The 25,035-nt window shown below is 55.1% G+C and overlaps 2 protein-coding genes across 3 annotated transcripts in view; one reads left to right on the top strand and one right to left on the bottom strand.

The window, feature by feature from the left end:
- The first annotated feature begins 72 nt into the window (after positions 1-72).
- Positions 73-18,387, top strand: MAP4K1 (mitogen-activated protein kinase kinase kinase kinase 1). 2 transcript variants are annotated; one of them, XM_046680451.1, is made up of 32 exons: positions 73-299; positions 1,035-1,154; positions 1,324-1,381; positions 1,505-1,595; positions 2,347-2,411; positions 3,958-4,013; positions 4,104-4,151; positions 4,304-4,346; positions 4,458-4,530; positions 5,019-5,150; positions 5,574-5,636; positions 5,734-5,815; positions 6,571-6,687; positions 6,928-7,006; positions 7,480-7,538; positions 7,615-7,658; positions 7,736-7,780; positions 8,837-8,879; positions 9,273-9,435; positions 9,512-9,594; positions 9,956-10,040; positions 10,901-10,977; positions 11,068-11,128; positions 12,046-12,154; positions 12,241-12,299; positions 12,476-12,579; positions 13,180-13,354; positions 13,617-13,679; positions 13,855-13,944; positions 14,029-14,099; positions 14,760-14,815; positions 18,215-18,387. In XM_046680451.1, exons 2-32 carry the CDS (start codon positions 1,056-1,058, stop codon positions 18,282-18,284), a joined length of 2,463 nt encoding a protein of 820 aa, XP_046536407.1. In that variant the 5' UTR covers positions 73-299; positions 1,035-1,055; the 3' UTR covers positions 18,285-18,387. The 2 variants fall into 2 exon arrangements, with proteins under 2 accessions (XP_046536407.1, XP_046536406.1); XM_046680450.1 differs by lacking the exon at positions 73-299 and having other exon boundaries at positions 958-1,154.
- A 99-nt stretch (positions 18,388-18,486) lies between these two features.
- The window catches only part of RYR1 (ryanodine receptor 1), a 110,911-nt gene continuing 104,362 nt past the window's right edge, over positions 18,487-25,035 (bottom strand). Inside the window, exons 98-107 of the mRNA XM_046680932.1 lie at positions 24,018-24,060; positions 22,713-22,843; positions 22,552-22,612; positions 21,907-22,053; positions 21,551-21,685; positions 19,765-19,921; positions 19,293-19,357; positions 19,103-19,203; positions 18,872-18,923; positions 18,487-18,725 (exon numbers count right to left, since the gene is read on the bottom strand). Of these exons, the coding sequence (XP_046536888.1) occupies positions 18,630-18,725; positions 18,872-18,923; positions 19,103-19,203; positions 19,293-19,357; positions 19,765-19,921; positions 21,551-21,685; positions 21,907-22,053; positions 22,552-22,612; positions 22,713-22,843; positions 24,018-24,060 (988 nt within the window). The 3' untranslated portion in view covers positions 18,487-18,629. The remainder of the gene's footprint in view (positions 18,726-18,871; positions 18,924-19,102; positions 19,204-19,292; positions 19,358-19,764; positions 19,922-21,550; positions 21,686-21,906; positions 22,054-22,551; positions 22,613-22,712; positions 22,844-24,017; positions 24,061-25,035) is intronic.

The following is a 25,035-nucleotide window of genomic DNA, read 5'->3' on the forward strand; positions in this document are numbered from 1 at the left end:
CGTCTAGTTCAGTGCGCAGGCGCATTATCGGGGCGAGGAGGCGGGGCTAAGCTTTTCCCGGGCCTCGCGAACCCGGGTCTAGTTCCCGGGAAGTTCGCGCCAACTGTCTGGGAAGGACGCGGAACTCTAATCGCGTCGCGCGTGGCCGTGAACTCACAAAACTGCTGGAATGCATGTAGTGGCTTGGCCAGGCGCCGAGGGTGGAGCTCTCTAAGATCCCCTTTGCCCTAGGCAGGACCCTGAGCTCTGCAGTTTCAAGCCTTGAACTTGCTCCCCAGGCTCCACCCTAACTTGCAGGGGTAGGGGCCCGCAAAGATGCTGTGCTGTGTCCGTTGGGGGCTGGGGTGAGGGGCTGCCGCATCGCGGCCAGTCCCCATAGGCGTCAGTCTTGTGAGTGAAGGCCGGCCCCCATGTGTGCCTTCATGACTTATGTGTGTACAGATTGAGCACACTGCGGGCGTGAACGCACACGCATATGTCATATATGTGGAGGTATGAGCTCTGGGTACATGCGCATGTGTGCAACATACAGGTACCCAGACATGTGTACGTCGCCTGGTCTGCGCACCGCACAGGGGAGTACCACTAAGATCATGTGTGTGCCCCAGGCGAATAATAACGTACACTGCATGGCCATCCCTGTGCAAACTTGCCATCTCCGGGTTGTGGCCAAACCCTCAAGCACTCTGCAGAGGTTCAACGGTGGTTTTTAGTCACCTCCCAGAATGGAGGAGGAGGTGCTAGGGCACCCCCCAGATCACAATCAAGATATTTTGCATCTGGTTTACATTCAGCCCAGAGCCTTGGAGGTGCAGGGGGGTCCCCTGGGTCCCCACGCAAGCTGCCCCTCACAGTCTCTCAGGGCCCAGGGGACAGGGGGTGGAGCCAGCTGCACAGCCCTGCGCTGGGGCAGGAAGCGAGAGTGGGGAGGGGGGAGGCCACAGCCGGTGGAGGCAAGGCGGGTGCAGGGCTTGTGGGGAGGGAGGGAGGTGCCAGCACTCGAGCCCTGAGGCCCTGCTGGCCGCTGGGCGCAGGCCCAGCTCCGGCCCCCAGGGATGGACCTCGTGGACCCCGACATCTTTAATAAGGACCCGCGGGACCACTATGACCTGCTGCAGCGGCTGGGTGGCGGCACCTATGGGGAAGTCTTCAAGGTAAGGAACCCCCTCCTTCTCCATCACCCTCAAGCAAGTGACCTTTGGGGTGAGGCCCAAGAAGGGAAGGGGATGCGAGAGGGTCCCAGTCCTCGGCTTTGACTCAAGGATGCTGAGGAGGAACTCCGGCGAATGGAGCCTGCCTCAGTGCCAACTTCCCCTTTACAAGGCTCGAGACAAGGTGACGGGGGACCTGGTTGCATTGAAGATGGTGAAGATGGAGCCTGGTGAGGAGAGGACCCAGGAGCTCCGTCCCCACCCCCCACCCCCACCCCTACCTTCTGGGACACAGGGATCTCCCCCATGCTCCCTCCCTGCAGCGGCCTTTTCTCTCCTGCCCCTCCTCACAGATGACGATGTTTCCACACTTCAGAAGGAAATCCTCATCTTGAAAACTTGCCGGCATGCCAACATCGTGGCCTACCATGGGAGTTATCTCTGGTGATGAGCCGCGGACCCAACCTGGGACCCAGCCCAGCCCTTACCCCAGAGCCCCCATTCCTGACCCAGGCGTCCCCCTAACCTGACCTCCAATCCGGGACCCCCATTTTTTTAACTGGGGCACCCCTAACTTAACTTCCCAGTCAGAAGTCCCACTTTTCTGACCAGAACACCCCCTAATCTAATCCTCAATCTAGAACAACCGTTTCTAACCAGGGGTCCTCAAAATCGATCCACTCCTGCTAACCAAACCTGAAACCAAGTCCCCTGAAACTAATCTCTCATCATCCTGCCCTCAGGTCCCCCAGTTTCACTCTCTGCTCCTTTATTATGAACCCTGAAATTCCCTGACCCCACTTAATATCCCATATGCCCCAGTAATGACCTGTGTCCCCCAGACCTGTCACCCTGAGCACCTGTGTCCCCTCCCAACCTGCACAACCTTTGAGATCTCTGCCCTCTCTCCTAGGTTAGCGTGTGACAGCAGAGGGGGCCCTGGGTTAGGAGCCCAAAGACCGGGGTTTGAATCCAGTTAACCCTGAGTGTGCATTTCCTCTCTGAGCCTCAACTTCCCCATTGATAAAATGGAAGTGGGATGATCTCACTCTGGTGGGCAAGGGGAATAGAGAGATGACAGCTGTTACAGTAAAGTTCCCGTGGAACTAGAATAAGACAGATGGCGAGCCAGGGGCTATTCTATAAATAGTAATTTATTACTGCTATCAGTATTATTACTCTTGAACTGTTGTAGGCTACAGAAGCTCTGGATCTGCATGGAATTCTGTGGGGCTGGTTCTCTCCAGGACATCTACCAAGGTGAGAGGAGGGACAAGGGGGTCCAGGCAGCCCTCACCCCTCCAATCACCTCTCCTGTCTCTCTATTTGTGTCCCTTTTTTCTGGTCCATATTCCACACAGTGAGCCCTCTGGGCCTGGGCCTGGCTGAGATGATGCTGGGGATACTGTGGGGACCGAGTGAGCCCTGGGCCCTGCCCCCTGGGACCTGACAGATGAAGTCCAGCCTTAATCTTTCTGCCTGCGATGATTCCCTCTACCTCCCCTCCCCATCTTCCTCTGGGTCTGCATTTTCTCGCCAAGGTCCGTTCTTGTGTTTGAGTATTTCTGCATTTCTGGCTCATAGTCAGTACCCACATTTTCGTAGAATGAGTGAATGAATTTCTGATTTGCCCTTTCAGCCTGCTTTTTGAGAATTTGAGGGTGGGGGGCGGGGTGAGCCTCTGATCACCTCTCAATTTCTGATGCCCACCTCTGTCTTTGACCATGTCCCTGTCTCCCTCCGGTCCAAGACCTCAAGTGGCAGAAAAAGAAGGACTTCATTAAGAAGTCCTCAGGGGGGAAACTGAGGCCCGCTGAGAGGAAGTGACTCACACAGCCAGTCTGTCAGACCTGGTCTCTGACCCCCTCTCTCTGTCTGTTGTCTCTCTCTCCAGCCCTCTGTGTCTCTCTCTTTCTTGGTATCTCTGTCTTCACACGTTTTGGTCTCTGACCATCTGTTTCTTTCTCTGCCTCAATTTGGATCTGTTCCTGCTTCTCTGTCTTTCTGTTTCTCTCTCTCTCTCTCTCTGTCTTTCTTCATTTTGCAGCATCACATGCCGCCCGCTCAGACCCCTCCCATGGCTTCCATTTCCCTCCAAAGAGAAGCCCAGACTCCTTGTCCTGCCCCTGAGGCTGACCCCAACTCCTGCCCACAGCCAACAGGCCTCACCTCCTACCTCTTTCCTCCCCGAACTCCTCCGCTCCACCCACTCGGCTGCCTTCCAGACCGGCCAGGCACTGGCCCTCCTCCCGCCCGGCCTTTGCTCTGGCTCCTCTTGTTTCCCCCTTGGAGCGGGACCGCTCACGTCTTCACCCCGTCACCGTCTTAGAGCCATCTTCACTGACCACCCTGTGTAAAATGTCATACCCCTTCCCACACATATTTCCTGTTGTCTTTTCTTGCTTTATTTGTTTTCTTACTATTTATTAGCATCTCATGTAGCACGTCTTTCATTTATTCATCTTGTTTGCTGTCGGTCTCCCCCACTGGAAGGTTCTCTCCATGAGGGCAGGGATCTCCATCTCTTTCGTCTGCAGCTGTGTCCCCAGTGCCGACCCAGGGCCTGGCACGCAGTCGACACGCAGTAAATATCTGCTGAATGATTCTGTCTCCCTCCGGCCTCTGGTTCACAGCATCACTGTCCCCCTCTGTGACTGACCACCCCTCCCTCTTCCCCTCTCACTTGTCCTGTCCTGTTTCCCACTCCCCATGTGGCACCCTCTCAGCCAGTATGGGTGGGGACTGGGGCTCTCGGGACCAGGTTCCCTGGGTCCCACTCAATGCCACGCTGGGGTGACCTTTGCAGTGACAGGCTCCCTGTCAGAGCTCCAGATCAGCTATGTCTGCCGGGAGGTGCTCCAGGTGAGGAGGGGCCTGGTGGGGCTGGATGGGGGCAGGAACCTGCTCCAGCCCCCAGACGCTCACGACCCCCGTGTCTCCCCTTCTCCCCAGGGACTGGCCTATCTGCACTCACAGAAGAAGATACACCGGGACATCAAGGTGGTCTGGGGGCAGAAAGGGGGCACCCTCAGAAAGGGTGGTGGGCTCAGGAGACGGGAGTGGTGTTGAGCTATGGGGAGACCGGGGATAGAGGTGGTATTGGGCTACGGGGGGTGTCTCTGATAGCCTCTAATCCCCCCTCTTGTCCTCAGGGAGCCAACATCCTCATCAATGACGCTGGGGAGGTCAGACTGGGTGAGTGTGGCTGGTGGGGGTGGGGAGGGGGACTGGTTGGGGGCCACAGGGGATAGGGGACCCCAGAGGATCAGGGACCCCAGGTCACCATGTCTCTCCCTCTGCCTCCAGCTGACTTTGGGATCTCGGCCCAGATCGGGGCAACGCTGGCTCGACGCCTCTCTTTCATTGGGACGCCCTACTGGTGAGGGTGCCTGGTGGGTGGCTAGGGATGGAGTGGGGGGCCGCAGCTTTGCCCACCCCGGATCCCTGGGAATCTCCTTCCTGGCTCCTGTCCCCTGCCTCTGTCCTTCTCTGTTGAACATTCTGTCTTGTCTTGAGTTCCCCTGTATGGAGGTCTCTCTGTGCCCCCTCCGCCTGTTTCTCTCAGTGTAGTGTTGATTTTGTTCCTGATCTTTCTGTCTCTCTATATCATCTCTGCCTTTTCCCTCTGCCTCGTGGCTCTCTCTCTCTCTGTCTTCCAGTCTGTCTCTGTCTTTCTGTCTTTACTGTGTGTCTGTCTGTATTTCTGTGTCTCTCCATCTTTATGTTTCTCTTTGCATCTGGCTTTCTCTCTCTGCCCCATTCTCCTTTTCTCTCTTTGTCTCTCTCCTGTCTCCACTCCCTATACCAGGGAGTCTCCTCTCCCCCTCCTTGTGTCACCCCTGGCTTTCTGAGGGTCTCTGCCCCCAGGATGGCTCCAGAAGTGGCAGCTGTGGCCCTGAAGGGGGGATACAACGAGCTGTGTGACATCTGGTCCCTGGGCATCACAGCCATCGAGCTGGCCGAGCTACAGCCACCACTCTTTGATGTGCATCCTCTCAGGTAGGTGGGCTTGGCAGGTCCACCTGGGAGATCCCCTGATCCTGAACACTATCCCCAGCCTAGGTCCCCACGTCAAGACGACCCCCATTCTGGAGACCACCCCCCCCCATCCTCCAAGCCCAATCTGAAACCCCCAAGGATTCCCTCAACCCAGAGGCCTTTTCTTCAGCCCTGCACCCCCAGCTGGCATCCCCGGCACGGGATCCCACTCTGAGCCTCCCTCTGTAACACTGTGGCTCTCTAACGTGGTAAACGGTGTCCCCTGGTGGTGGTATCCCAGTGCATTGTCAAACCTCAGCCTCATTCTCATTTGACCCCCGGCCTTGGCCCTCTGCTGACCTCAGTGCTAGTGAGGACTCCTTGAGCCATGAGGTGTGACCCTCCCTGGGAGTCTGAGCCAGTGTTCTCTCCTTCCTCTTCTAGAGTTCTCTTCCTCATGACCAAGAGTGGCTACCAGCCCCCTCGGCTAAAGGAAAAAGGCAAATGGTAGGAGAGGGTGATGGGGGTGGGCAGAGCCGGGGTTGATGGTCTGGTGGGAAGGGCTTGGACCCCTCACCCCAGAGCTTGACTTCTTCATCCCAAGGTCGGCCGCCTTCCACAACTTTGTCAAAGTCACCCTCACCAAGAGCCCCAAGAAACGACCCGGCGCCACCAAGATGCTCAGTGTAAGCCCCCCTCCCTACACCCTCCCCAGACTCTGACCCCAGCATTCCGGGGCCTTCCACAGCTCCCTGGAACATTGACAATTTAGTTCCACAGAACCCCCGTGGCCCTTTTTTGTTTCTTCATTTTTTTTTTTAAAGATTGTATTTTTTCCTTTTTCTCCCCAAAGCCCCCCAGTACATAGTTGTATATTCTTTGTTGTGGGTCCTTCTAGTTGTGGCATGTGGGACGCTGCCTCAGCGTGGTCTGATGAGCAGTGCCATGTCCGCGCCCAGGATTCGAACCAACGAAACACTGGGCCGCCTGCAGTGGAGCGCGTGAACTTAACCACTCGGCCACGGGGCCAGCCCCCACCGTGGCCCTTTTAAAGATCCAGTCCCTCAGAATTCCCCAGGACGCCCAAGACCCTCCAAATTGTACCCCAGACCTTTTTCCAAGATACCCTGAGTTGTTAAAACTCATATATTCCCAATAGCCTTGAGACCCATTCCTGGGTGTACTCTGGAATTCCAGGTGAAGCCCAGTGCCCTCTAAGACACCTCTGGAATTCTCCAAGCGCCCCCGCAAGAACTCTACATTCCTCTAAGCCCTTCAGATGCCTCAGAATTCCCCAGGCGGCAGCTCCCCAGAGCTCCTGCCTTCTCCCTCGGTTGGCACCTTCCCCACCAGATTCCCTTAGGCAGGTTTGCAAGGCCCTGGCCAGCTTCCCCCTCCACACCTGCCCTCTGTCTGCTGACACCCTCCTCCCCTCCCCCAGCATCAACTGGTGTCCCAGCCCGGGCTAAACAGAGGCCTGATCCTAGATCTTCTGGACAAACTGAGGAACCCAGGGAAGGGGGCTCCTGCTGGTGAGATTGAAGACGAGGAGCCTGAGGTGAGGGCGCCCTGGCTGACAAAAGGACTGGAACCTCCCAGCCTTTGCCCAGGCTGTGCCCCCTGCCTGGAGTGCCTTCCTGCTACCTCTCTTAGAAGGAAAACAGGGTGGGGAGGAGGCGGGCCCTGGCACAGGGCTGGGGCGCAGAGGTTACGGGAGAGCTGAGGGCTCCAGGTTGGCCCGCAGGGTGGCGGGGGCACTGGAGGGCCGTGGGCCTGATGCAGCCACCGCTCTCTCCAGCTACCCCCTGCCATCCCCCGGCGGATCAGATCTACCCATCGATCCAGCTCTCTGGGGATCCCAGATGCAGACTGCAGTCGTGAGTAGAGAATCCTTAAGCCTGGAGACCCTACCCTGGAATAGATCCAAGAGACCCCCCCACTCTGCCATCCCTCATCACTTCCAAACAGACCCCCAGAGCCCCCATCACCATCTGACCCCACAAGAGAGCCCAGAAAACGTCATCGCCACCTGACCTACAAGTTGACGACAGGGACCTCCACCTCCCTGACTGGCAGACAGACCCCATGGGACTCCCCGCCACCGCCCTGACCCCCAAAGAGACCTCAGAAATCTGCCAGATCCCTGGCACCCAAGCGGACCCTGGAAATGAACGCTTTGTAACCATTTTGGGCCCCCACCTCCCTGATCCCAAACCCTGACCCCCACGCGAGATGCCTGTAAACCAAATCCCTCCTCTAAGGGACAGCTCCAATCCTAAGATCCTGACCCCAAAGCTCCCCAGTTCCACTCTTCCTGTTCTCAAATCCGTGTGTGTCCCCCCGCTTCCAGGGCGGCATATGGAGTTCAGGAGGCTCAGAGCAATGGAGTCCAGACCCGCGGCCGACACTGTGAGCTGCCTCCCCCTGCTCCCCCCAGACTCCCTCCCCTTCCCTAGGCCACTGCTGACACTTTACTGTCCCACAGGCCCTCTTACAGCCCCCTGGAGACTTCAGGAGCAGCAGTCCTAGGTCAGCGACCCTCAGGGTGGCGGGGGGAGGGGGCTGGGATGTGGGGGAGCCTGAGGCTCATGCGTGTCACTCCTCAGGAGGAACCTGTCGGAGTCCGATGATGACTACGACGACGTGGACATGTAAGAGAGGCGGGGCCCCAGCTCCACAGGCCCTCATCAGCCCCTACCTTCCTACAACCCACCTGTGACCCCCGGCCTCCTTTCCACCGCAGCCCCAACCTCAGCCCCTACTTTCCTTTCACTGTGCATCCCTGACCCCTGACTGGACCCTCAGGGCAGCCCCCACTGTCCTTCATCCCCAACCCCTGACCCAAGCCTGACCCCCAGCCCAGCCCCACTCTCCTTCCTCCCCAACCCCTATTCCCTGAGCCCACCCAACCAACCCTTCACCCTCCTTCACCTTAGACCCCGACCCCCAACGGATCCCAACTCCAGCTCCACCTTCCTCCGTACCCAACTCTGATCAGGACCCCAACCTCAGCCCCCATCTTCCTTCTACCTTCTTATACAACCTTTGACCTGACCCCCAACGTCAGCCCTTACCTGCCCTCAATCCCACTTCCTTCCAGAATAGCTTTCTGCCCCAGCCCGAGATCTTTCCCCATCTATCCTGTCAGCCCTGGACCTTCCACCGCATCCCCCAGCTCCTCCCAGAGGTTGCTCCAACCCCCAGACCTCGACTGCAGCCCTAGCCCTCCACCCCTGGCTTTTATCTTTCTTCATCTTCTCACCCAACCTCAGACTGAACCTTGGCCCCTGGGAATTTCCCCCATGCCCGTCCCACACCCCATCCTCAACCCCAACAGTCTGCCCAGGTGCCCCTCCCCCAGCCCCAGGCCCAGGCCCAGCCTCAGGGCCACCCATCCATCACACAGCTCGTCTGTAATGGGCTCCAGTGCGGCTCCAGGCTCCGAGCTAGCACCTGAGCCCAGAGCTCCTGTGTCGTGTGACTGGGGGGTGAGAAGGTTCGGAGACTTGATGCATCGTTAGCACTTGATGTCCAAGAGTTGCTGTCACTGTTATCGCCATGGTTATCCGTCCTTTAGTCCTCAGCTCCTGCCCACCAAGTCACCCCGACTCTCCTGACCTCAGACTTGCAGCCCTGAACCCCCCCCCCGTCTGCCCTCAGGCCTCGTTCCCCACACCCCTCCTGCTTACCGCATCATTGCCTTTCAGCCCCACCCCTGCAGAGGACATCCCTCCTCCCCTGCCCCCCAAGGTGAGGACGGGGAGCCAGGGGGTGGTGTCCTTCATGCTGGGATCCTGGGCATTCTAGGGCTGAGGCCTGGGCCACCAGGTCCCTTAGAGTCTGAGATGAGAGCACACTGGGACCCGGAAGTAGCCTCCCTGAACCTAAGGGTACCATTCAAAGTATTCAGCCTGATGGACACTGTCCTAGGAACCCCCGGCACTGGGCATCTAGTAGTAACCCCTTAGTTGCTGGCGTGTATTGACATGGGGGTGGGTCAGAGGGGGAAGGCTGGAGTGGTGGTGGGACATCATGCGGATGCTCAGAGCCATGAGCAATGTCAGTGGCTGAGGGTGGATTGCAGGGTGCCCTCCCCCCAAGTTCATCTCATGCGTTCCCCACACTCCTCTCCTATCTCCAAAGCCCAAGTTCCGTTCTCCATCGGACGACGGTCCCGGGGGGACTGTGGACGAGGGGCAGCTGAGCCCTGGGGTGCTTGTGCGGTGTGCCAGTGGGCCTCCCCCACGCACGCCCCATCTGGGGCCTCCCCCAGCCACCCGCAGTCCCCACCTAACAGCCCATTCAGGTAATGGGACAGGCTGGGGTGGGGGGTGGGCAGGAGTGGGGAACTTCAGGGGCTGATTTTCCCCCACCCATCTCAGAACCCTCACTCTGGAACCCAGCCCCCCGGGAGCCTGACCAGCCCCCACTGTTGCCCCCCAAGAAGGAGAAGATGAAGAGGAAGGTGAGGCCGGCTCTGCTGAGGGCTGGCACCTCTGGATGGGCCTGGGGATGCCGGGTGCGAGTTGGGGGAGGGGAAGACTATTAATGAGAATAGGTGATGTTAGTTGAGCAGTTCCTCTGTGCCAGACACCAATCTCGTGTCTTTACGTGGTATAAACCTCCAGAGATAGAGATAGATATCACAGAGATAGAAATTATCCCCCATTTCACAGATGGGGAAACTGAGGCACGGAGGGGTCAACCGAGGAGGCAGAGGCAGGATTGGAACCCTGGCACCCTTGCTCCAGAGTCTAACCACTGTACCTTCCTGTCCCCCTCTTCCTTTTTTGCTGGATCTGTGCTGCCTCGCATGGCCTGCCCAGGGATGTGCCCTTCTCGTAAAGTTGTTCAATGGCTGTCCCCTCCGGATCCACAGCACGGCCGCCTGGACGCACCCCTCCACCAAGGGTAAGCTTTCAGGAGGGTTGTGGGGGTGTGGGGGCGCAGAGAGGGGCCTTACGGAAGGCACAAAGAGGGGGGCAGGGTCTCAGTAGGGTGGGGAGTGACAGAGCTGAGGCAGAGCTGGCCCCAGAGTTACGGTTGGGGTTTGAGGATGGAAGATGGGAGGAGTGAGGATGAGTTTGAGAGTGAAAACTAGGACGATGAGAGTTTGGGGGCCAGGAGTGTTAGAGTGTAATGGAAAGCCCAGAGTTTGGGGTACAGATGGGGATGGTGGGCCTGCCACCTCAGTTGGAGGTTCATGGTGGCGAGACTGGAGTCAGTGTTTGGGGCTCAGGAGTTCTAGGGATCCGAATGTAGCAGGAAGGGACAGAGTTCAGGATGAAAGATGTGGAGAAAAGGTCAGTGCGGGGTGGATGTTAAGGAAGCAGCATGAGAGTTTGGGGAGTCACATGGGGCAGAAAAGGCATATTTAGGGGGGTCTGAGTTTGAGGATCAATGCTGAGACGGGATTAACATTTGGGGACCAGGACTGGGGACAAAGAGGGACAGAATTTAGAGGGCTCTTTGGGGAGGCACGTCTAATGTTGGGGTCAGAAGTGAGGGTCAGGAATCCGGGTCAGAGATGGAAGAACCACTGGAAGGTGGGAAGTCAGAGAGGTAGGCGAGAACGAGACCAGCTCAAGGGACTGGTCAGGGCTTCCATTCAGATTTGGGGAAACCGAGGCTGGGGGTGTCAGTGTGGGGTGAGCGTTAGAGAATTGAGGGTCAGAGCTGGGGGACTGTGCCAGTGTTTGGGGTCAGATGCTGGGGGTCTGGGAGATCCCCCAGGATGAGCTGGTCCCAGCGCCCTCGTGTCTGTCTCCCAGACCAGCACCTGCTCCTGGGGGCCGAGGAAGGCATTTTCATCCTGAACCGGAACGATCAGGAGGCCACGCTGGAGATGGTGAGGACAGCACCCAGGGAGGCCCAGGGCAGGGGCTGGAGTCGGGGGCTGCTGGGGTCTCAGAGAAGCCATCTCCCCCATTCTCTGCAGCTCTTTTCTAGCCGGACCACGTGGGTGTACTCCATCAACAACGTCCTCATGTCCCTCTCAGGTCTGGCTGTGGGTTGGATGGGAGGGGTGGGGGTCAGAAGTTAAAGGGTCTAGGGTCAGGGGGTTGGGAGGTAGATGGACACAACTGAAAAAGAACTAAGTTCCCATTTCACAGAGCCTATGGTTCAAATCCCAGCCATGTTTCACTGTGGGTCTTGGGGCAAGAGACTTCTGCTCCCCGAGCCTCAGTTTCCCCGTCTGTAAAATGGGGCTCACTATCATTATAGTTCTCACTTCTCAAGTCAGTTTCGAGGTAATTTCTACAACAAGTCAGTCTTTACATTTCTTTGGAGTTCAGACGACAGAGCTTATTCCATGTTTACTAAAATAGAGTGAGCAAGTTATAGAATAAAATCTTGTGTCATTGTTTTATAAACATTTCATGTAAAAGAATTTGTAATTTATGCGGAAATGCCAAGCCACATAGGATTCGTGAACTGGTCAATATCACATCTGTAATGACAGACTTTAGAAGAATTTCTAGATTGGTTTCTTCTTCTTTTTTTTTTTGAATTATTTTATTGAGATCACATTGGTTTATCACATCGTGTAAATTTCAGGTGTCTATGGTTATAGTTCACCTTCTGTTCGATTGGTTTCTTCTTAAACTTTGAAATGTGTGTGACTTCATCTGGCTGGTGAAGTGTCCACAGTTTCTTGGGTGGCTGCGAGGACCATGAGGGTCTGGGTCGTATTTATTTCACTCACCACTGTTCACCAGAGCCAAGCACAGGGCCTGGCCGACAGTAGGCATTTAAAACATGTTGAGTGAGAAAATGAATAAATGAAAAGTGTTTGAGACTTGAAAGCTTGGGAGTTTCAGACAGAGGGATGGGGCCCAGCAAAGGGATGGGGAAAGGTGGGGGTGTCCAGCATCCTATAACTACCTGCTTCCCCCTACATACACACACACTGTAGGAAAGACCCCCCACCTGTATTCTCATAGCATCCTGGGCCTGCTGGAACGGAAAGAGACCAGAGCAGGAAGCCCCATCGCGCACATTAGCCCCCACCGGCTACTAGCAAGGTACCAGTCCCCAGTGGCACCACAGACCCCTGGAATCGCCCCTTCCTGCTGTCCCTCCCCGCACTCACGCCGGTCTTCTTCTGCAGGAAGAACATGGTCTCCACCAAGATCCAGGACACCAAAGGCTGCCGGGCGTGCTGCGTGGGTAAGAGAGAACCCCACGGGCATGCAGAGAGGGGGCAGGGCTCAGATCGCATCCACCCGAGAGGATTGCAGAGTTAAGGCAGGACGTCCAGAGCCCGGGGAAGGATGTGTGGCCTTTCAGGGGGCGGGGAAGGGGAGAGAGGATTGACCCTAACCCGTCCTCACCCACCCCCACAGCGGAGGGCGCGAGCTCCGGGGGCCCGTTCCTGTGCGGGGCATTGGAGACGTCCGTGGTCCTGCTTCAGTGGTACCAGCCCATGAACAAGTTCCTGCTGGTCCGGGTAAGGGGCCTGTAGAGGCTGGGGACGCTGAGGTTCGGTGGCTGGGGCCTTCCATCCTGTGCGCTTCAGTGGAGAGCTCCGCGAAGCCCCGCTTCCACCCGAGGCCCCGCCCCATCTCCTTAAGGCCCCGCCCACCCGGAGGCTCCCCTTTCTTAGGTATTCCTGATCCTTAAGCTCCGCCCTTCACCCTGGCCTAATTATTCTTCAGCCCTATGCCCCACCCTCTCGGGTCTCTAAGGAGACCCCATTCAGGTCCTTGGAGTCTCTAAGGAGACTGCTACTTTTGAGGCCACGCCCCCCAGGGGCCCTGTCCCCAAGGAGGCACTCCCCCAAGCGGAAGGCACGCCCCCAAACGGCAGCCACGCCAACTCTGAGGCCACAGCCGTCAGTTTTTAAGGAGGCATCACCGAAGCGCTCTGCGTCCTCACCACCTGAAATTCCTAGATGGTGCCTTCCAAGACTGATGGCCCAGGAAATACTTGGGAAGCCCCAAACGCGCCGTCCCCCCAGGCCACGCCCCTATAAACACACCCTCCAAGACCACGCCCCTGGTCACGCCCCGGCCTCGCCTGAGCCCGCCCCTCCCTGTGCGGCCCGCAGCAGGTGCTCTTCCCGCTCCCCACGCCTCTGCCGGTGTTCGCGCTGCTGACCGGGCCAGGCTCCGAGCTGCCCGCCGTGTGCATCGGCGTGAGCCCCGGGCGGCCGGCGAAGTCGGTGCTCTTCCACACCGTGCGCTTCGGCGCGCTCTCCTGCTGGCTCGGCGAGATGAGCACGGGTGAGTGGGGCGGGGTCCCGCTGGGGGCGGGGCTGCCGGGAGGGGTGGGTCTGGGTGACTGGGCGGGGCTTCTCCTGAGGCGTCCCTGGGGAGGGGGTTGACCCTAGAGGGGGCGGGAAAAGGGCGGGTATGTGTAATCGCTGCGGTCGCAGGCTGCTGTGATGGGCGGGGTCAGCCTGCTCGCTTGGGAATGGAGGCGGCGCCTAGCGGAGGAAGGCGGAGCGAGGCGGAATTGGTCCTTGAACCCCCTCCTCCCAAACAGAGCACAAGGGACCTGTACAGGTGACCCAGGTAGAGGAAGACAAGGTGATGGTGTTGATGGACGGTAAGGACCCGCCTCCCTCTCTGTCCCGCCCTGTTCCTGGATCTCCACCCCCAGACCCTGTGCCTCCTCCGGGTCCTGCCCTGTCCCGCTTTGCTTCTCACACTGAGTGTATTCGCTGGCCCCTCAGTAACCTTCCAAGCCCCGCCCTTAAAGCCCTCTCTCCACCCGCTGCTAGGGTCTCTGAAGCTGGTGACCCCGGAGGGAGCCCCGGTCCGGGGGCTTCGAACTCCGGAGATCCCCATGACCGAAGCAGTGGAGGCCGTGGGTAGGTGCGGGGATGGGCGGGCCCGGGGTCCAGAGGGGAGGCTCAAGTGATACCCGAGGGTGACAGGCACTGCTTTCCTCCCAGCCATGGTCGGGGGGCGGCTCCAGGCCTTCTGGAAGCACGGCGTGCAGGTGTGGGCTCTCGGCTCCGACCAGGTAAGCTCCTCCATCCACGCGCCCACAGCCGCCCCGCCCACCGCCGTCTTCCCATTCCTCAGACGCACTGGGAGAACTGGGTCAGGGTGTGAGGTCCTGGAGGAGGCGCCCCCTGCAGTCTCGGTCACACAGGTCCCCTTCTCGACCCCAGGGTCTCTTGGGTCCAGAGCTCGTCCCAGGCCACTGTGTGACCTTGTGCAAGGCACGTTGCTTCTCTCTGAGCCTCAGTCTCCCAGCTATAAAATGGCGGTCACTATAAAGATATGTGAGTGGTTAAGAGCATGCCTGGGTTGGAATCCAGCTGAGTGACCTCAGACGAATGACTTGACTTTCCTGTGCCTTACTTTCCTCATCTGGAAAATGGAGCAAAAAGTGGTGCTTAGCTCACAGAATATTATGTGTCAGACTCTGCCCTTACATGTTTATATTTTATTTAATCTTCATGGTCACCTATCAGGTAGGTACTATGATTCCACAGGTTAGTAATCTGAGGTACAGAGACGTTAAGTAACTTGCTTGAGGTCACACAGCTGGTGAGTGGTGTTAGCAAGAATGATTATTTCTGGACTAGAGGCCGGAAGTTCAGAGACCTCCGCCTTGATCTCTCTGAAGGAGAGGGGTGGTGTCTTCTAGTTACTAACTACACGCCTTTTCCCCCAGCTGCTGCAGGAGCTGAGAGACCCCAGCCTCACCTTCCGTCTGCTTGGCTCCCCCAGGTACGGACTTGGGCAAGGGGACAGAGGACCGGGGAGGGGGGTTTCTGGTGTGGAGAGGGCATCCTGCCGTGTCCCAGCCACCTGTATCTTTGGCCTGGACGTTCTCTCACCTGATTTTCCTGCTTCCATCTCTGCCCCCTATAGTCCACTCCCCACACAGCAGCCAAGGGGCTAGTTTCATTTTTTATTTTTATTTTAACTTTTTATTTTGACAACTTTAGAGTCACAGAGAGGTTGCAAAATTCAGTTAAAAATTTCTTGTATCCTCTTCACCCAGATTCTCCAGATGTTAACTTTTTTTTTACCACACTTGCTTTCTCCTTCTTTTCCATATGTATGTATAATTTTTTATATATAATTTCTTTCTGTTTGGGTGTGAATTGCACACATGATGCCCGTTTATCCCTAAATACTTCAGTGTATGTTTCCTAAATCAAAGCAAGGCCATACTCTTAGAAACCACAATGCAGCTCTCAAAATCAAGAAAATGACAACGAGGCGTCACTGCCTTCTAATCCACCCGCCCGTTCACGTCTCACCAGTTGTCCCAATGGTATTTTTTTTTCACTGTAGTCATAATAGTTTATAACATTGTGAAATTTCAGTTGTACGTTATTATTTGTCAGTCACCATATAAATGTGCCCTTTCACCCCTTGTGCCCACCCCCCACCCCCTTCCCCCTGGTAACCACTAAACTGTTCCCTTTGTCTGTAAGTTTATGTTCCACAAATAAGTGAAATCATATGGTGTTTGTCTTTCTCTGTCTGGCTTATTTCACTTAAGATAATTCCCTCCAGGTCCATCCATGTTATTGCAAATGGGACGATTTTATCTTTTTTCATGGCTGAGTAGTATTCCATTATATATATATACACCGCATCTTCTTTATCCAATCATCAGTCAACCAGCACTTGGGTTGCTTCCACGTCTTGGCTATTGTGAATAATGCTGCAGTGAACATAGGGGTCTCTTTGTATTGTCGATTTCAAGTTCTTTGGATAAATACCCAGTAGTGGGATAGCTGGGTCATATGGTAGTTCTATTTTTAGTTTTTTGAGACATCTCCGTACTGTTTTCCATAGTGGCTGCACCAGTTTGCATTCCCACCAGCAGTGTGTGAGAGTTCCATTCTCTCCACAACCTTTCCAACATTTTTTATTTTTAGTCTTAGTGATTATAGCCATTTTAACAGGCATAAGGTGGTATCTTAGTGTAGTTTTGATTTGCATTTCCTTGATGATTTGTGATGTTGAGCATCTTTTCATGTGACTGTTGGCCATCTGTATATCTTCTTTGGAAAAATGTCTGTTCATATCCTCTGCCCGTTTTTTGATGGGGCTGTTTTTTTTTTTTTTTTTTTTGTGGTTCAGTTGTGCGAGTTCTTTATATATTATGGAGATTAACCCCTTGTCGGATATTTGATTTGCAAATATTTTCTCCCATTTGGTGGGTTATTTTTTCGTTTTGATCCTGGTTTCCTTTACCTTCCAGAAGCTCTTTAGTCTGATGAAGTCCCACTTGTTTATTTTTTCTTTTGTTTCCCTTATCTGAGTAGACATGGTATTTGAAAAGATCCTTTTAAGGCTGATGTCAAAGAGTGTACTGCCTATATTTTCTTCCAGAACTTTTATGGTTTCAGGTCTTCGAGTCTTTGGTCTGTTTTGAGTTAATTTTTGTGCATGGTGTAAGTGAATGGTCTACTGTCATTCTTTTGCATGTGGTTGTCCAGTTTTCCCAACACCATTTATTGAAGAGGCTTTCCTTTCTCCGTTGTATGTTCTTGGCTCCTTTGTCAAAGATTAGCTGTCCGTAGATGTGTGGGTTTATTTCTGAGCTTTCAGTTCTGTTCCATTGATCTGTGTGCCTGTTTTTGTATCAATGATACTCTTTATAATAAAAAAATAATGTTTTATTTTCTGGTCCAGGATATAGTCCAGGAGGATAGGATGCATTTCGGAGTCATGTTTCTTTAGTCTTTAGCCTGGAACAATTCTTCAGACTCTCTTTTTCGTGACCTTGTCACTTACGAAGCGTACAGGAAAGTTGTACAGAATGTCCCTCAGTCGGGTTTGAGGTTTCCAGCATTTGGGGCAGGAATACCGCAGAAGTGATGGTGTGTCCTTCTCAGTGAGTCATATCAGGAGGCGCGTGTCAGTTTGTCCTATTACTGGTGACCTTATCTTTGATCCTTTGTTAAGATAGAGTCAGCTAGGTTTCTCCACTATGTTCTTTTTTCTTTGTATTATAAGTATCTTTTGGGGCAGTTTGTTGAGACTATGTAAATATAATGTTTCTCAGACTTTCACCCACTAGTTTTAGCATCTATTGATGACTTTTGCCTAAATCTATTATTAGGAGGGTTACTAAATGGTGATTTTCTATTTTTGTCATTCCTTCTTTCTTAGTTGGCATTCTGCTGTAGGCAAATTGTGCCTTCTCCACCATTTATACATGTATGTCTGTATCTATGTATGTATGTCAGCACAGGCTCATGGATTTCCTTTTTTTTTTTTTTTTTAAGATTTTTTGAAATTTTTCCTTTTTCTCCTCAAAGCCCCCCAGTACATAGTTGTATATTTTTAGTTGTGGGTCCTTCTAGTTGTGGCATGTGGGATGCCGCCTCAGCATGGCTTGATGAGTGGTGCCATGTCTGCTCCCAGGATTGGAACTGGTGAATCCCAGGATTGGAACTGGTGAATCCCAGGATTTGAACTGGTGAAACCCTGGGCCACCAAAGCAGAGCACACGAACTTAACGTCTCCACCACCGGGCTGGCCCCTGGATTTCCCTTTTATTCTATGGGTTCTAATCTACTATTAGCGTTCTTTATTTTGAAGCACAAATACTCCCATATTTATCCAGTGAGAGCCCCTTCAAGGATCCTCTATGACCTTTTGACATGTCAGAGGGGTCTTTTAAAATCCAAATCTGATTGTGTCACTCTCCCCGTGTTTAAAACCCTCCTGTGGCCTCAAGATAAATACCCAATCCTGGCCACAAGACCATGAGGTCTGCAGCCAAGCCCCAGGCTCCCTCCTACCTCAGGGCCTTTGCGCAGGCTGTTCTCTCTGCCTAGAACACACTTCCCTGCCTTTTGCCAAGTTCCCTGCTGAGTCTCTTTCAGCTTCCACCATCCATTCCTTGGGGGCACCTTGGCTGACCTCCTGGGCTAGGTTTTCCTGCTGTGTGCCCCACACTTCTTTGCACGCATGTAATTCACTGACTCATATTGGTCTCCTGCTCTAGACTGAGCTCCCCAAGGGCAGGGACCATGTCTGCTCGTTCAATGCCATAGCCCAGCATTGTATTGGCACAGCCTCTAACAACTGCTTTGTGAATGAATGAATGAATGAATGAACAAATGAATGAATGGACTGACTTCTCTCTTCCTTCCCTAGGCCTGTGGTGGTGGAGACACGCCCAGCAGATGATCCTACTGCCCCCAGCAATCTCTACATCCAGGAATGAGTTCCTAGGGGGGGTGTCAGGAACCAGTGCCTGCACCTCCCTCCCCAAGGGACACGATTTACTGGTCCTGACATGCCCCTGTCTCCCAATAAACATGACTTCAGCCTCTGCTGTCATCTTGTTTTTCTGGAGCGGGGAGGGCAGAATTCCTGGAGGCTGACCCCCCCCCCCCCGCAAATGTCAACAGTCCAACACAACGATGTCAGGGGTGTGGCACAGACTTTATTTCTCCAGTACATGACCACCTCTCCCCCGGCCGCCTTGGGGGGAGGGGTTTGGGGGCTAAGGGGCTTGCTGTAAGAATAAGGCACTTGAGGTGGGGGTGAAGGGCCAGCTGGGGGTGTCTCAGCTAAGCTGGTCCTCGTACTGCTTGCGGAAACAATCGCCAGCCGGGAAGAAATCCCAACATCTCTCTTGGTACATCTTCCAGACATAAGACTCCTAGAGTTGGGGGATGGGAAGAGTCGGTTGGTCGCATCTTCAAACGCTTGATATCGCTATGAGCTTTGTATTGCCGCCTGCTGATTGACCTTATATGAAAACTCTCCATGTCCCTGCCCATTCTCATCCCATTAACACCCCCTTACCTGACCCGTGTGTTCTGTCTCGTCCTTGTTTATCAGATACATCAGGAAAAACCTGGGGGTGGGAGGGCAGCCGGAGACAGGTCAGGACCACCCTTACCTTCTCCTGATTGGCCGGCTGGGGATCCACCCACTTGGAGGCCACACCCCCTTCCCTAACTGGCCCAGCATCCCGCCCCTGGCTGGTGGTGGCCACGCCCCCCTCCTCCTGATTGGCCAGCGGGCCCAGCTCACATGTAATTGGCCAGGTTGTGCTCCTCTAGCGTGTGAGTCTCGAACCCGTGCGGCGTCGTGTCGAAGTAATCGCTGCCGATGCCGCAGATGAAGCACTTGGTCTGTGGGTGGCGGGAGACATCAGAGTGGAGGCCTGTTTGACCCCCCAGGGTCCTGTAATCCCTCTGGGTGGCTCCCAAACATGACCTACCTCCATATCTTCCTTCACTTGCTCTTGTTGGTCTCGGAGCTCGCCAAAAGCGTCAATGATCAAACCTGGGGCGGCAGGGCGCAGGTCAGTGCCCAACCTCTGACCCCGTTCAGACGCCTCCCTCTTCTGACGACCTACCTTTGAGCCTTGCCTCCCATCCCCCATCTCCCTCATCTCATCCTGCTTCCTAAAAATGATACCTAAGGTTTATGGAGCACCTATTAGGAGCCAGACACTTAACATGTATGAATTAATTCTCACAACAACGCCATGAGATTAGTATGATTAATGTCCGCGTTTTATGGATGGAGAAACTGAGGCCCAGAGAGGTGACTTGCCCGAAGTCTCAGAGCAGAGAGAGGCAGAGCCAGGACAGGCACCAGGCAGACTGGATCCTGGGCTGCTGTCTTACAGCCCCGAGACTGGTGCTAAGCACTGAGCCCCCGCACTCACAACCCCAACCAGCACTGACCCTGGATGATGGCCAGCAGGATGACGATGACAAAGAAGAAGAAGGTAATGTCGAAGACCACTCGGTACAGCTCATACTCATCGCCGGCTGGGTCCTCAATCTCATCCCCGATGCCTCCGCCCGCTCGGACGCCCACGTACATGTGGAACAGGTAACACTGCGGGGGCAGGGTGAGAAGCATTGGTTAGCGTTCGATCATCCGACATTCACTGAGTACCTACAGGGCCCTGGCGAGGGGGCAGGAGACCTAGCAGTGACGGAGACAGCCCTCATCGGGTCACGAACACGGCATCAGACGGTCACAACCTAGAAATGCTGGGGGCCGTGAGAGAGCGCACAGGCAGAGGGTCAGGGCCAGGACGGGGGAAGCGCAGGAAGCTTTGAAGCTTTGAAAGCCTGCCCCAGCCTGAGTGATCAGGCAAGGCTGCCTAGAAGAGGAGACATGTGTGACCTGGAACTTGAAGGGGGTGTCAGGTGGGAGAGAGCATCCCACGCAGAGAAAACCACGTGTTACATCACCACTGGGGAGGAAAGAATACAATTTCTCCTGTGAGGAACCGAAAGAGCTTTAGCGGGGCTGGAAAATAGAGCTCCTGTGAGCAACAGCAGGGAGAGAAAGGAGGCCCGGCCAATGGTCAGGGAGGGCTTCCTGTAGGAGGCAGCATTTAAGTTGAAAGGTGAGGTGTCAAGTCAAGGGGTATGTGTGTACATAGGGCCTGGGGGCGGGGGACAGAGAGAATGTCAGATGCAAAGGGCTTGGGTCAGAAGGAAACACATGCTTCTTAGGGGAACTGAAAGAGGACAAGGCAGTGAGAGAGCAGAAAGCAAGAAGGACTGTGGTTAGACTCAGACAAGATTAGCTTTTCCCTGGCTTTGTAAGCCATGATGAGGGGATTCAATTTTATCCACCCAGCACTGGGGAGCCACAAGAAGATTCTGAGCAGGGGGGAGACACAGTCTGCCTGGCACTTGGGAAAGACTGCACATTTATTTTCTGTGCCCCTAGGAAGCGAGAGAACCCTGTTGTCTTGGGTGAGAGCAAAGGCCAGTAATGGTGGCAGGAAGAAGGCTATGAGCGGCAAGACCTGGCGGGGCCTCAAAGGTCAGGCTGAGGAGCTGGCCTGGGTCCTGAGAGGCCGGTGCCAGATTACAGGACATCTTCTGGGAGAAGGCCCCGAGATGATTCTTCCAACTGTGGCCCATGCCTGTAGTAAGTCAAACTCAATTTGAGTTATGACCACCATCATTAGAATAGACGAGAAAATATAAACACGCAGGGCGTGCTGGCTCTCTGGGTGAAACTTTTAATTACAACGATGATAGTCGCTAATATCAATGTAATCCTTAATATGTGCCAGGCACTAGTCTAAGACTTCTAAGTCTTAATGGTCAAGGAGCACCACTGAGTCCTAAAAGCAACTCTAAGATGTAGGTACCATTATTATACACCTATTTTACGGGGGTAGGGGGGACACTAGAAGATGGGGGGGTTCAGTAGTTTACCCAAAATCACGTGGCTCGGAAGTGGCAGGGCACTTTGCTTGAACCCCTTTCCAATAATAATAGCTTTGAAGGCTCAAAGAATATGACAACAGTGACCAGGACTTATTGAACATTGATTAGGTGTCTTGCCCCCCCCCCCCCCCCCCCGTATCAGCTCTCTGACCCTTCACGGTGGGTCTATGACGTAGGCACTATCATTAACCCCCTGTACGGATGGGAAAACTAAGGGTCAGGATGGTTAGTAACTGGCCCCAGAGCACTGGGGTTGGGGGGAGGGGCTCACCGTCATCATGTCGTCACACTTCATGTCAGGCTCGTCCTCGTCCTCGCTCTTGTTGTAGAACTTGCGGAAGAAGTTGAAGGCCACCACGGTGTACAGATAGACCACCACCGCCAGGAGGCCCACCGTCATCACCAGCTGGGGGCGGGCAGGTGGCCGGTCAGCTCCACCACCAGCCCCTCCTCCGTGCCCAGCCTTCCTGGTCCTGATGGCGGTTCAGCCCCTGTGGCCCTCCCTCTGGGATCTCGCTCCCCACACCCACCCTGGCTCAGCCCACCGAGCCTCACCCCTCCAGCCCTACCCAGATGCCCAGCTCGTCCCTGCCAGGCTCACACCCCTCGGTCAGGTCCTCTCCACACCTGTTTCCCATTGTGGGTGACGGAGGAGAGGATGGTGCGCAGCGTCTTGACCCCCATGGCGATGTCCAGGAGGTGGGCAGCAAAGAAGAAGTTGTTGTAGTGTCCCAGGAGGGACATCACCATGTACCAGCCCAGGTAGAGGAAAGACTGTGGGCACACAGGGTCCGGTGTCAGGGAAGCCGGCAGGACTCATGGGGAGCACTCCAGGAGGTCAGGGAGCACTCCGGGGGTCAGGGAGCACTCCGGGGGTCAGGGAGCACTCAGGGAGGTCAGGGAGCCCCCTGGGAAACAGGGCACTCAGGGTGTCTGGGAACATTCAAGAGCCCTGGGAGTGCTCTGGGAGTCAGGTGCCAGCTCTGGCTAGGGAGTATTTGGAGGATGGGAAGCACTCTGGAGTAAGGAGTACTCTGGGTGAGAAGCCCCCTGGGAGGAGCTGAGGAACTCTCTGCAGAAGGACATCATCTGGGAATTCAAGAGCACTCTGGGGATAAGGTACCGTGGGGTGGGGGGCAGAGGGTTCCCTAGGATCAGAGGGCTGCAGGGGCTCAAGAGTCAGTTGCCGGTCAGGAATACCAGGGTGGAGTCCCCAAGCCTCCTAGGGCCCTTCTCCTGTGGTCCCTCCCCAACCTGCGGGCCCTTCCTCACATTGTCTGTGAAGATGACCCCGAATTTCCAGATCTGGTACTTGACGTCGATGGACATGAGCCTGTGTGGGGCAGGGGAAGAGGGATGGCCAGATGCCTGGGGCTCAGACCTGGCCACCCGCCCTGCCTGCCCCAGGCCTGCACAGGGCCGTCGCGGCTCACCAGGTGAGCAGCCCCGGCGGTGGCTCAGGCTTGCGCTCATTGTGGGCCGTGATCACCAGTGTGGCCAGATCCATGCCCAGCAGCTCGGCGATCCGCTCCCGCCCATAGATGTCCCCATGCTTGTCCAGGACCTGCACAGGAGAGCGCAGGGCCATGCAGACACCGCTGGAGTGGGGGAGGGCCTGGGGACACGCTGAACTTTGTGTGAGAAATTGGGGGTGCATTTTTCGGAGGAAAAGGGCCAGAGCTTTCTTCAGCTCCTCAGGGCAAGAGGCCAAAAGTGATAAAGTTCTAGCTGATCATTAGCGAAATTAATTGAGATAATTTATGATCATTAGGCAAATAAACAAGGAATTCTATATAATTGGGCCCCCTGTCATCTATGAATTTATCTCCTTCCCTCTCTCACTCTGCTTCAGCCAACTGGCTTCCTCTCAGTTCCTCCAATACACCAAGCACATTCCTGCCCCGGGGCCTTTGCACCAGCTGTTCCCCCTGCCTAGGACATTCTTCCCCTAGATTTCCACCTGGCTCACTCCTTCACCTCCTTATCAATTAGTGTGACATTTTCTGACCACCCTATCTGAAAGAGCAACCTCTCCCGGTGGGCGCGCATGCACACACACACACACACACACACACACACTGCCCATCCCTCTCCACTGCTCTATTTCTTCTGTAGCACTTATCACTCCTTGACGTTATAAACGTGTTCAGCATCTGTCTTTCCAACTCAAATGTCAGAATCACTGTTGTTTCCTGCTGGATTCCAGGCCCCTAAGACGGTTCCTGGCACACAGTGGGTGCTCAATAAACATCTGTTGAGTGAATGAACGATCGTAACAGCTATCACTTGTCTAGTGTTTTTCCATGTGCCAGATACTGCTCACATAGTAGGTCATGTAATCCTGACAACACCCTAGGATTACCTCACTTTGCATATGAAGGAAACTGAGGCATTTCTGAAAGGATGACACAGCTACGAGTAAAAAAGTAGACAATCTGACCCCAGAGCCTGGGTGTTTAAAATAACACACCTCCCTCCCTCCCTCATAACTCATGTTTCCTGAGTGCTCCCTCTGTGCCAGGCATCTGCTGTGCTCCTGACACCTGTCATCTCTTTCCAGAGAGGGAAGTGGGGTTTTCATGCCCGTTTCCAGATGGGTAAACTGAGGTGCTGCTCAGCCACACAAGCCCCGTGCCCGAGGTAGCACACAAAGCAAGTGCTTGACAGGGCCAGGATGGCCGGTCAGCAGGGGACGCAGCCCGGGAGGCCCTCCCACCTCCCCATCCACATCCTCTCACCTTCCGCTTGACAAACTTGTCCCAGTAGTTGCTGGGGAAGGACCTGCCGAGGGAGAGACGGCGAGATGTTAGGGCAGAGGGAACAGGAGCCACCAGCCAGGCCAGGGGGCTTGAACTTCCAAGGCGTTTCTTACAGGGCCCCCCACCCCCACCCCACAGTGGGGTCGCATCTCACTCGGGGTCAGGCTCTAAAGCCCCCAAGCCAGGCAGAGTTGGCCCAAGGTCAACCACCATCCCCACAGCCATCTTTGTTGGAGCCAGCTAAGGCAGGGGCTTCTATTCAGAGCTGGGTGTGCAAAAAACCACAGAGGTCCACCGGGGTGGGGGGGGGGGTTCTTGCGTGTGAAGGGTGGGAGGAGTCCCAGCCGGCAGCCTGACTCTGCTCCAGCTGCGGGCAAACCATGTGCCTTCTCACACCATTTCGCTTAATTTTCCTTGATGATTCTGGCTCTTTATTTACCAGTTTTCTGAATGATGAGTTGGTGCGCTAACCCCCCGAAAAGGGGGCCAATGAACTTTGCTTTGGGGGAGGGCAAGGAGGCTGGAGTGGAGGTTTATTAGGAATCTGGGGATTGGGACCTATCTGACAGGTGGGGGTACGTTGCACCACCCGTCTTTATTGATGCTCAAGTGGTCCCTGCATTGTCCAGCGGGAGCCCCTTCCAGCTGGTGGCTGGGTGCATTCAGCACGTCACCACTTTTCATCCAGCACATCCCCGCTTGATGACACAAGGGAATCCAGGCTCATCTGGCACTTTCCGCCCCGGCCCTGACCATCTGCCGCTTCTCCACGGAGCCTGGCTCCTCTTCGTGGAAAATGGCATTTGGAAGTCAAGGTCTTGCGCACGCGTCCCTGAATGTGTGTAAGTTACACGTGGCTTTGATAGTGACAATGAGACGTAAGATGCGCTTGGTGTGGCTTCTCTCCCTTCCTCCTCACACCACCTCGACCAGGCAGGACCCCGCAGTCCGATAACTTCCAGTACTTATCTGGGACTTACTGTGCCCCAGAAGCTAC

The sequence above is a fragment of the Equus quagga genome, chromosome 13 (genome assembly GCF_021613505.1).
Source record: "Equus quagga isolate Etosha38 chromosome 13, UCLA_HA_Equagga_1.0, whole genome shotgun sequence".
Taxonomy (NCBI): Eukaryota; Metazoa; Chordata; class Mammalia; order Perissodactyla; family Equidae; genus Equus; species Equus quagga.